Here is a 12,214-nt window from a genome sequence, read left to right as displayed (position 1 = left end):
GACTAGGAATGGAACCACCATATCACCCAGTTATCCCACTCCTTGGTATTTATCCAAAATAACTAAAATCAGCAAACTACAGTGATAAAGGAACATCAGTGTTTATAGCAGTGCAAGTCACAATAGCCACGTTGGGAACCAGCCCAGGTGCCCATCAACAGACAAATGGATTAAGAAAATATATAAAACACACACACACACACACACACACACACACACACACACAAACACAAACACACACACTGGAGTTCTAGCCACTATAAAGAATGAAACTATGGCATTTGTTTGTAAATGGATGGAACAGTAGAACATTGTCCTAAGTGAAATAAGCCAGAATCAGAAAGTCAAGGGTTGAATTTTTTCTCTCATTTGCAGAAGAGAGAGCAAAATAAGAAAGAAAAAAAAAAATAAGAAAAAAACCCTCACATTTTTTCCTTTTTTTTTTTTTTTAACTGATCTCCCTTCCATGGAAATAGAAGGGAAATAAGTAGAGAAAGGGGATTGAGGAGGAAACAGAGGAGGGACAGGAAAAGACAGGAACTGCAGAAAGGAGTTGACCAAATTATGCTATGAATATACCACAGTAAATCCTATCTTTCTGTATACCTATAATGTACAATCAAAAAAACAACAAATAAATAGAAGAAATATCAGTAGAGTAGAGGAAGGGAAACTGGGGGAGAGATGAAGGGGGGGAAAGAAGAAATGGAGCAAATTGTATTCCATGCATATGATCATGTCAAAATGTTTTTTAGGGCCTGGGGCTGTGGCTCAGTGGTAGAGTGCTTACCTAGTAAGTGTGAGGTACTGGGTTTGATCCTCAGCACTATATAAAAAATAAATAAATAAATGAATAAAGATCATCTACAACTAAAAAAATTTTTTGAAAATGTTTTTAAAAATTTTTTAATTTTATTTATACAATTTATTTTATTTATAAAAGATATAAAAACTTTAAAAAACAATAACTATTGTTAATCTAGCAATAGCTAGACAAAATAATGGCACAAGTCATTAAAAGTAAAGTTTATATTCAATAAAGAATATTAATCACTCTCATAGATTAATTACATGGGTAGGTAAGAATAGAAAATTCTAGTGATTATGTGTCAAAAATATAAGATGCATAAACAAATCTTAAAAGTGCTGTTTATTAGGAAATAAGCCATTACATATTATATGAGTAAATTTCTATTATGAAAACAAAGACCATGACATTATTTGTGTGAAAATTTCAGGTGAATTTGAAATTCCTATACTGATTCTTTTCTGGAAGATAAAAAGATATTTCAGTAATAAAACTCTGTCTCTGTATAACAAACCACCCCATCCAGGCATGGTGGTTCACACATACAGTCCCAGCTACTTGGGAGGCTAAAGTTGGAGGATCACTTGAGCCCAGGAGTACAAGACCAGCCTGGGTAACACGTGAGACCCTGTATTAAAAACAAAAAAACTGGCCACCACAAAACTTACTGGTTTAACAATTTATCTTTCATGGTTCTATGGGTTGACAAGTTCAGCCAGGCAACTTTTACTTGTGCTACCTAATATTGTAGTAATGAGATGGTAGCTGAGGGTGAAATTATCTGAAGGCAACATGAGCTGGGATGGGTGGAACTAGGAACTCTTCAAGCACATCCATCTCTCCACATAGGCTCTTTGCCTGGTTAGCTTATGCTTTCTCACACAATGGAAGACTTGGGTAGATTGCTTTACCAGAGCAACTGTTTCACAATAATCAGGAGGCAAGCTGTAAAGTTTCCTGTAACCTAGCTTTTGAAGTCATATAACATTACTTCTGCTATAATCTAATGGGCAAAGGAGTGGAGGAGTAGATTCTATTTCTTAATGGGAAAATGGCTTGCATGTATAAGAAGGGAATAATTGATGGTGAAGCCAAATACCTCAGTAACATTTAGTTTTTAGAAATTTTGAGAATAATTTTGACTACATAAGTCAAAGTTAATAAAGAATGATGTCCCATAGGAAAACACAAACCTGACTTCCCTAAAAGAATGGAGATCCTAAACAGATCAGAAATATGATTATCTGATTTTCAGTATATATTCACAATTAAAATATATGTTTATTTCAGGAACCTAGCATTCAGTCAAAGGATTATGTGCAATCTTGCTAACCCAAGTGTGATCCCTGAACTAGCAGCATCAGTATCACCTGGAAACTTGTCTGAAATACAGAATATCAGACCCTACACCAGATCTACTTACTGAGAACATGCCAAGACAGATTCACACGCACATTAAAGTTTGAGAGATATGACTTAGGTCACATGTTAGTATACACAGAATATAGTCAAACTTGTCATCTGAAGAAATCTAGAAAATACGAAGTATTCTTCTTCCAACTTTGGAGGCAGAGAAGGATTATACTTTTATTTTGTTTTTTATGGAGAAAATAGCTGGGAAAAATAGCTAAAACTTGATTGCTTTAATAAAATCTCTGATAATTTAAAATCCATTCCTGGGGGGAAAATCTTGTTTTCATCTGGGATCAAGGATCATCACTATATATGTGGGGAAAGTTTTTTATAATATAAGTTTTTTACATGATCAAGACAACTAAGGGGAAAAGATTTTTTTTAATGTGTAAAGAACTTCAAAATAGATAATAAGTTCCTTATATACATTTATTGATTTGTATGTAAAAACACACAGACTTTTTTTCCTATTATTATTAGTGAAATACTTAAAATGTATTTTGGCAGTACAGCATTGCTGTCTTATAAGTAGACTTGCTGTAATTTATCATCAATGTTTTTAGATGAGAGTATGTTTAAAAACAAAAATGTCCCTTTAAAAGAAATAATAGCAAATTAACTTGTGAAAACATACCACTTTCTTCCAAAAATATGTTCAATCCATTCACAAATTCTTGCCTGTTTCTTCTTAACTCATCATTCATTTCTATGATCTAAATTTTAAAAAAATACAATTAAAATACTTAAAAACTATTGCATTTAAGAAACAACTAAAAACTTTAGGTTAGCTTCCATAAAGCCCAGATACAACCCAGATTAAAATTAAACACTTGATTTAGTAATTTTTTAAAAAGGGGATACTGCATGGTCTTTCTAGTCTTTGTGGAATTCATACTCTAAAATACCAACTTCCCAATATACAAAAGAAAGGCAAACAAGTCCCTATTCTAGTAATCTGCTAGCAGGTGGAGAAGAAACCTCTCTTCTGCTTTAATGTTATTATTGCAGGATCCCATAGGATCTAAACTGAAAACCCTCAAGGTAGTGAAGGCCTCAACAACTCTTGACTTTCTCTATTTGTTAACAGAGCTTTTATTTCTCTTTCTTTGGATCGAATTGTCTGAATTTTCAAGTAGCCTGGTAACTTGGTTCTCTCAGCTTTTATAATTTGTCTAAAACGTTTTCAATCTTATTTGTATTTTTTTGCTTCAAATTTTTATTATTCTCACAATCCTTAAGGAAAAAAACCCCCAAATCCTTAAGGCCCTTTCTGATCAAGTTACTACCTTTGATTCTAATCCAATCTCCATTTATTACATTCCCTGCACTTACAAATGCACTGCCATATGATGTTCTTCCTGACTCAAAAATTCCTTCCATCTTTCTTCTCTGAATAATTCCTTATCAATCTTAAGACTCACCTCACTAGTTTCTTCTATAGGTTTCTTCATATTGGAATTGAGTACCTTTGTGAGTCTGTAGTATATACTATATAACCTTATCATAACACTAATCATAATATTGCAATTATTTCATTCCCTCAAGAATGTCTTCTCATTCAGCATGACTGTAATACTCAATAAATGTCACTGAATAAAGAAACGAATATACAATTAAAGTAAAGATGGGTGGATTTGTGATTTTGAGTACAACTTGTACAGGATAGAAAAAATTCCCACATACACCCCCCAATTAATTTAAAAGATTTTATTAAAAAGTGAGCTAGTTCAGAGGAATTTAAGTGTGGTTAATCATAATGTGGACACAATTTGTTGAAAAAAAGTTATTCCAGGTTCTGCTGATAATATTTAAGACAATGAGAAGAAACAAAATTGGAGACCATATTCAGCATCTTACTTTCTCAAAGATGAAATGATATCTATAACAGCACAGTCAGGGTGAGGTCTTCTTTTTGTTTTTTCTTTGTATAATTCATACATCTGATGCATCTGCTTTTTTTCTATTTATTTTGTTCTTTTTAGTTATACATAACAGTAATTTATTTTAACATATTTATACAAACATGGAGTATGTCTTATTCTATCTAGGATCCCTCCCTGCCTTGTGGCTGTACATGTGACTATTTGCTTCGGTGTATTCATATATGTACGGTAGGTTAGTCATGTTAGATTCATTCCACTGTTTCCTCTTCCTATCCCCCCTCCTTTCCCTTCATTCCCCTTTGTCTAATCTACTGAACTTCCTATTTTTCCCTTCAACTTTCTTTTCTTTTTTTTTTTTTTGATTTGTATATTGACGTGGTGGTCTTTAGTGGGTTAGCAGGAAAAAAAATTATGGGCTTAAAGAAATGAACTAGAAATTGTTAGATGAACTTTGATATACAGAATAGGACAGTGAATCTCCATGTGTGACTCTTTGATCAGTAACCTTAGCATCACCTGCCAACTAGTCAGAAATGAAAATTTTGGGCCCTTTCCCAGATCCACAGAATCAGGAACTTTGAGCACACTGCCTAGCAATCTGTCTTAATAAGCTCTCCAAGTGACTCTGATATATCCACAAAAAAAAAAAAAAAATTTTTTTTTTTGTATACTCAATTTTGATAACCACTGGGACAGGATTTTCCTTCTTTCCTCCCTCCCTCCCTTTCCTTCTCTCTGTTTCTTTCTTTCTTTTTGGAACCAGGGATTGAACACAGGGGTGCTTAACCACTGAGCCACATCCCCATCCCTTTTTTGTGTTTTAATAGAGACTGGGTCTCCCTGAGTTGCTTAGGGCCTCACTAAGTTGCTGAGGCTGGCTTTGAACTCATGATTCTCCTGTCTCAGCCACCCCAGCTGCTAGGTTTATAGGTGTGCACCACTGTGACTGGCAGCATTTCAAAGTTAGATTTTTATATTTATGTGTGGTACTTTAAGGAGGAAAAAAATTGTGATCCCAAATCAACTAAACAGAAAACAGCCTCAAGGCAGCAGTGAAGACTTTGAAGTAATTTTAGTTTAGGTGAGATTACCAACAGATCTATAATAAACAGTTCTTGAGTATTCAGCCTTCTGAGGAGAGAAAGTAGTTGACAATCTCAAGTTATTTTGCATGGTTCTGGAGTAATATTTTTTTCTGTACTTAATCTTTCTTTGTTAATGGTAATATTAACATTTGAAATGGAACGGAGAGTACTAAAACAGTTGGGTGCACTCAGGTAAATCATTTAATCATTCTAGGTTCCTATTTTCTTATGTATAAAATTGCTTGGATAGTCTCAGATTCCTGTTCCTCACTATGAATCTATGAACACTGGTTGTCCCCTGTGATCCAACTATTAAGAACAAGTCCAGTTTATTTAAACATTTTAATATCATCTCTGGTACTTTAATTTGCCTGTCACCTCTGGTTAAGTGAGTGATCAACATTTGGGTGTTTCCTATGTATTGTTTCCTTTGCAGCAGGTACTGAGAAGAGTTAACCTACATTCAATTTTAAGGGTAGACCCTAACCTGTGTTTATTTAGCAACTCAGGCTCCCCCTCTCTCCTTCCAAAATACACTCAAGGAATCTTGCAAAAATATAATGAAAATTAAAATATATGTATATAATGAAAATAAGAGATGAGTTATATGTTTGGAGGTGGAAAAATGGGAAACATTCACATTTTTAGTTGAGAAATGAGGCTGCAGTAAGGTGAATTCTAATTACTATAACCTCAGCCACAAAATATGAATAAAATCACAAAGAATCAGACAGCCAATAAAAACAAAAAATTGTCCGTCTGAATTCAGACATAACATTTTTCAAGCACATTAAATATCTAAAACTACATAGGCATGGCTGCACCAAGCACGGCCACATTTCCCACAACATGTGGGTCTGAGAGGCCTGCAGGCCTCATCTCCGCATGCCTTAGGCGTCGCCGTGGTACCTACAGCCCAGGCCCGGGTCCAGAGCACCTCAGGGGTAGGTGGGTCTCAACGTACTGCCTTCCTCTAGCCAAGGCCTCTAGCACCAAAGCCTCGACAGGACCTATAGCTGAGAAGGAGGCTTTCTTCTCTCTGGATGTCCCTTTCCTACCTCCACTAGTCCCCAGGTGGCCGTTACCTCCATCCTGGGCGCCAGAGCCTCCCCGTCGCCGCCTGCTCCTGCTCCGGCCATGTTGCCCCGCGGGTGGTGCTGGGGAGGTCGGCAGGGTCATGCGGAGGGGCGCACGCTGGGCTTCAGTGAGGCCCCAGCCAGCAGGCCCATGTACGTGGCGGCGGCCTCAGTGGGGACCCCTTTGCCACACCAGACTCCCCGAGAGAGACTTTGCAGCCCCAAATCGACCTACTCGAAGCATTTCTCAGAACGGAGTTCTGTCTTTCATATTCCCCCTCATCCCCATACTTTGTAAACCCAAGTTACTTATTAGGGTCAATTTCTCATTGCAGTATAACTAAAGAACACCAGCATGGGCTTACAGTCTCAATAGCACCTTAGTAGCCTTAACCTTTATGAAGATAAAAAAATTTGTCCCAATAAAATTATATGGGGGGGGGATCTATGCTTGTTTAGAGCTGGTGCAAATGTATAACGCAGTTTTTGTCATCCTCTATTTTTCAGAGATCGGCTCTTCTTTTTGTTCACTTAATGAGAATTACTCCGGGAAGATGTATCAAATTTATAAAAGGGAGTAATGGGGGGTAGGGTGGTGAGGGGCAGTATTTGGGTCAGGGAAACAGGATAACTTTGGCAGAAGAGGCTAGGGTAGGTAAAATTCCAGGTGTTACAATTTGTATCTAAACACAAATGTCTTAAGAATTTAATATGACCCTTGAGAATTATGCAACATGGCGTGTGGATTCACTTGTATCCAGCAAAACATATTTTACTTTACACAACAAATATACTCACTAAAATCATGTTTCAACTTTTTGTAAAGTATGTATTGGAGCAGTGTGACCTGGATTTTGAAGAAATGTACAAAAAAATCTTAACCTAAATTTTCTGTTAAAAATCTAGATCTTCCCACATTCTCTGACAAATTTTGACCCCAAATTCCAATAATTATATGACTTAAGAGATAGCAAGAGTTAAGTTGTTACTCCCAAGATGGAGGTGACAGGATTTCTAAAGTTACACTTTCTTCTTCCTCTGAACTTTATCACTTTCTCTTAACTCTCCTCTCTCTCCATCCTACTTTAAACAGGACTGACAACTTTCTCTTACATATACCAAGTAGTATGATGAATGAGTGAACTGATTCTGCACAAGGCTGACCTAGTAAGAATCACTCAGGAATACCACCTATTTTCTAATGTGGAGTCTAAAATTTAAAATTATTATGAACCATGGTCTTGAGAATAAAATGAATAGTTTATACATATTTATTTTATATTTTTGAAATTTTTTTCTATACAAACAAGTCAGTGAATCCTCATTTATAAAATAACTGACACATGATACAAAATTGGTTTAGACATGGACTTGTCTTAAGGGCATGTTGATTTCAACAGTAACTTATTTTCTTAAGCATATTTAATCATGTTGTTTCTGGAAGATGGGTTAAATGATGAAAAAATGGGCGACCATGAACACACCCTTTAATTTCATTTCCAAATTGTTGCTTCATTCTATAGATGATATCCTGGATGTCTTCTTTTGATAAATACATGGGTAATTGTCTAGATAGACGCACTGCTTCTCCCTGTGAAAAGAAAGTCATATATCCTTTACTATGAAATACCCTAAAGCAGAAAATGTTATGTTAGCAAGAATACAGATAACTGATTATTTTCATCTTATTAATTCACTTAACATTTATTAAGTACCAACTAGTTGTAGGTTCTGGAGATGTAGTGGTGAAAAAAGTTAGATCCTTGTTTTTGTGTAATTTATATACTAGTACAAAGAAACAAAACAAAAAGACAAAATTTTAGTCAGTAAATAATACACAAAATTAAACTGGGCAACATCACAGTGATAGTGCACTTGGGAATGGCTTAGTTGACAAGGCATTAAAGCTTCTATTTTAAAAAGTATGCTACAAAGATCATGAGGGAAAGAAAAGCATCAACGGCATGTTCAGTGTAGGTATAGATAGTTATTAAAAGGGAAGAGACAAACAAGATAAGGGAGTTAGGCAGGGGCACATCACCTGAGCAAATGGAATTTTAATCTGAATGCACAGTAAGTAAGCAGAGAGTTTTAAAGCAAAAGTTGACATATGTTTCACATTTTAAAACAGACAGGCTACTGTGTGGAGTATGGTTTGAGGCAGTTCAAAAAGAGAAGGGGTTTTGCTGACAATTACCACAGTCCTGATGAGAAGTTGTGACTATAGTGATAGAAGTTTGAGATGGAGAGAAGTATAGATTTCCTGAGATGAGTTGATAGTAGAGGCAAGAACACTGATGGACTGGTTTTGGGGCATGCACAATCAAGGATAATGTCCACAGATTTGATATAATAACGTTAGTTTCTGAGACACGGAAGACTGAGGGTTTGGGGATAAGAGAGTTGGTAAAACTGGTTTCTTTTTTAAGATTAAAAAAATTATTACATTTTAGAGATCTTAAATCTTAACATTCTCTAAACCACACACTCATTATCTTTCCAAACCTTCTACTCCTTTATACCAACTAAATCTGTTTTTTTCCTTAACTGACATTTATTATTTCTAGTCCTTTCTTATTTTCTTGATCCACCAGCACCCTTTAGTCATCTTTCCCTAGTTAAGGTAGGAATAGAGAATGAGATATTAAGGATACTAGCTCTAGGACCTAAGACTTTCTTATATATAATGTGTTCAGATTTGTCTGACTCATTTTCTGTCTTCATCTTGCTAATCCCTATCCTTGGACAAATTCTACCAAGCACTATTGGAGTGCCATAAAACTGTCCTAGCTGGTTCCAACATGAATATTCACTCTTATAAGCCCTCAATGACACCTGAAAATTTTCTTGTTCCTCCCTAATTCTTTTTACAGTACCTAAAGCTCTTACTTCCAGATCTTTGCTACTGTACTTAAATTCTTAATGCCTCCCCAATGATAACTTCCAGCAGATAACTTCTCTTTTATGTACTGCATAAACAAGTATACCTAAAAATATTTTCACTTTTCCTCCCCTCTTCTGCTCTTGATCCAATTTCTCCTGTCTACATCCTGTGTCCTTTAGAACCTCTCCTCTCCAATCTTGTAATGTCTCTTCTACCAAATTGACTCAAACATGTTAGGCACACTCTTTCCTTCCTTTTACTACCAACTGATTTACTGCCTACTCCCACCTCTGTTCCACCTATAGACATTTGCAAATGTCTGACATCCCTACCACTTTGCCATTTGGCTCTCTTCAATATTACCACTGCCATTTAGCAGCCAAATCTGAGGTCTTCTAGAAACTATTTACCCTAGTCAGAATGTGATATTGCTTATTTTTTAATGTCTTTCCTTCCTTCACTTATAGTATTCATCTATCTTGTGGTTCTCCTACTTGCTTATCTTTATCTCTGATTTGTCCTATTCAGAATGACCTTAAATGGGAAGTATTCCTATAGTCTGGATATCAATTCTCTACCTTTTTAGACCATTCTCCTTAACAATCACATTCACTGTTACCTTAACGTGATAAGGTACAGTATTAGAAAAAAAATATTAAAATCCAGCCCCAAACACCTTTTTATCCATTATTTCTGTATCTTATGTCTTCCCATGAAGTTCAGTAAACAAGAATACAACCACAACTCTCTCAACTTTATTCAAGTTTGTATTAACTCTTTCACAAGAAAAGATTCCTTTAGAGTCTAGAAACTACAATGTTTAATTGTTCCACAATAGGCTGGGAATTTCCACAGGACAAAGCTTTCTAGGAATTCACAGAAAACTACTGAAAAGGTCTTCAGGAAGGGTAACAAGTGAACTTTCCCATTAGGAAATGTGACTTTCAGAATGCAATGGGCACATCTCATATTCTAAAGAAAAAAGATCATTTCTTAAAAAGGAAGCAAACCTTATCAGTATTCAGATTTGTTTGTAAAATAATACCAGTCAACCTTGAAAGATGAAAGATATCTAGAAACTCAAATGATGAGGCATTTTCTATTATTTTCTTGCCAAAATTCTATACTTGAACATGATAAATGCTTATAATCTTCCTCAACACTTTTTGTATGTATTTCTGAATTTCTTTTTAACTGTTAGCGTTTTTAACCCTTAGAGCCAAAGGTTCAAAGTTTTCTCTCATATGTAGCAGTTAGTCCAAAACAAGGAAAGAAAAAAAAGAGGAAGTGTGAAAGGGAAAAGGAGGGATTCTATCAAGGAAGAAGGAATACTGGAGGTCTAGATGAAGAAGAATAAGGGGGAGGGAGAAGAGATGGGATAAGGTTCTTCTCCATTCTTACGGAAGAATGAGCTTAACCTAATTTTCCTATGTACATACATGAATATACCACAGTGGATCTCACCATCATGTATATCCATAAGACATTAACTGAAAAGGAAAAAAAATCTTAAAAAGCAGGAAGATCAACAGAGTAGAGGGAAGAGGGAGAGAGAGAAGGGGAAGGAAAGGGAAAATAATGGGGACTGAATTTGAGCAAATTATATTCTATGCTTTTAAAATTATGTCACAATGAATCCTGTTGTAACGTTATTACCAAAAGAAACAATAACAATGTAAAAAAAAAGTAATAAAAAAATTAAAATATATGGTATAAAGGTTGAGCAATTCTGAATTCATTCTAAGGGGATTATTTATGGAAATCAATAAAAGAATTTCACTACAAAATATCTTATCCATGAGACTCTTTCTCAGTATCTATGGAAGAAATAATGTTACAGGGAAAATATCCATATAGAGTTCACCACAACCTATAACAAAACTTTTAATGGAGTCTTTTTTTTTTTTAAATGGTATTTCCTACTGGCAAACATATAAATCTTATAGAAACTATTATCTTTAATCCCCTTACTATTTTAATAAGGAATAATTAAGTTTCTTAAAACCTAGCCAACTTAATAATTTAATTATGCATACCTCTAAGTAACTTATCACTTTTCGAGGTCTACATTCATAAATTTCCTTTGCATCTTTGTTTAATATAGCATTAAGAATTTCTTTTAAGTCTGTTACTCCATAGAATGGGAGACAGTTAGCCATTCCTTCTATTTCTAAGTAGTTTTCAGTAACGGAAATGCCTAAAAAAAAAAAAATAAAAATTCATATTATAGACACAGATTACTTTAGTTAAAATAATACTCCAGAACATGTCATTAAAAACAAAATCCCTGTTAAAACATTTAGTTTACCTTCATCAGAATTTAATAGTCAAGACAAAGTTTTGTTCCTTAGTTGGAGAACAAACAGTAATTTCCCATAGGATTTCACATTCAGTCATAAGTGCTCATTGACACCACATGTGCTTTATATCATTTAATTTAATCTAGGTTACTGCTGGTCTGCTCCTTACATTTTCTTAGAACATGTCTTTCTTTGGAGAGAAAATGAAGTCCCATGATATTTATTAAAATAAAACTTGATTTAAATGTTTTAGCAACTGCTGCTCTTCAAGTTCTATCCCACAGTTTTAATACCTAATTTAAAGACCTGAATTGTTTTTGTGATTATTTTAACTTACAAGTTATAAAAAAAGTCACACAGTAAATTTATTAATATATAATTAATTTGGGGAAATGAAATACTAATACTTATTCAAAATATTTTATTATAAGAATATATAAAACTGATATATTAACTATTAAATTATTTTAAATAATTTCATAATTAAAACTAAAAACTAACCACATGACTGATAGTACATATTACAAAGTATCATATTTGGCTTTACAATACCTGCTTTTTTTATTTAGCTCTATCTGTATAACAATATTTTTTAACATGGAACCCTATATCATGTTAACTAGAAGTAAGGCAAAAAGTCTAATTTGGGGTAAGTAGTTGCTATCAATGAATTTTTAAAAAAGAAGTATAATGTAACTAGAAGAATTTCAGATTCTGAAACTTCAATAATCTAATCCCTAACCTATTCTCAGTTATAGTATAATT

At 34.4% G+C, this 12,214-nt stretch overlaps 1 protein-coding gene across 9 annotated transcripts in view; it reads right to left on the bottom strand.

Moving 5' to 3' along the window:
* Window positions 1–2,669: 2,669 nt before the first annotated feature.
* Pms1 (PMS1 homolog 1, mismatch repair system component) overlaps window positions 2,670–12,214 on the bottom strand; it is a 99,855-nt gene continuing 90,310 nt past the window's right edge. For 8 of the 9 annotated variants that reach the window (XM_047546739.1, XM_047546736.1, XM_047546738.1 and 5 more), the window contains 2 exons: window positions 11,186–11,346; window positions 7,530–7,856 (listed from right to left, as the gene is read on the bottom strand). In XM_047546739.1, the coding sequence (XP_047402695.1) occupies window positions 7,692–7,856; window positions 11,186–11,346 (326 nt within the window). In that variant the 3' untranslated portion in view covers window positions 7,530–7,691. Of the gene's footprint in view, window positions 2,935–7,529; window positions 7,857–11,185; window positions 11,347–12,214 lie in introns of those variants that run through there. The other variant, XM_047546741.1, reaches the window with a different exon arrangement.

Source organism: Sciurus carolinensis, chromosome 3 (genome assembly GCF_902686445.1).
Source record: "Sciurus carolinensis chromosome 3, mSciCar1.2, whole genome shotgun sequence".
NCBI classification, from domain to species: Eukaryota; Metazoa; Chordata; class Mammalia; order Rodentia; family Sciuridae; genus Sciurus; species Sciurus carolinensis.
The sequence above is the reverse complement of the archived record's forward strand: the minus strand, read 5'-3'. Positions and strand labels throughout refer to the sequence as shown.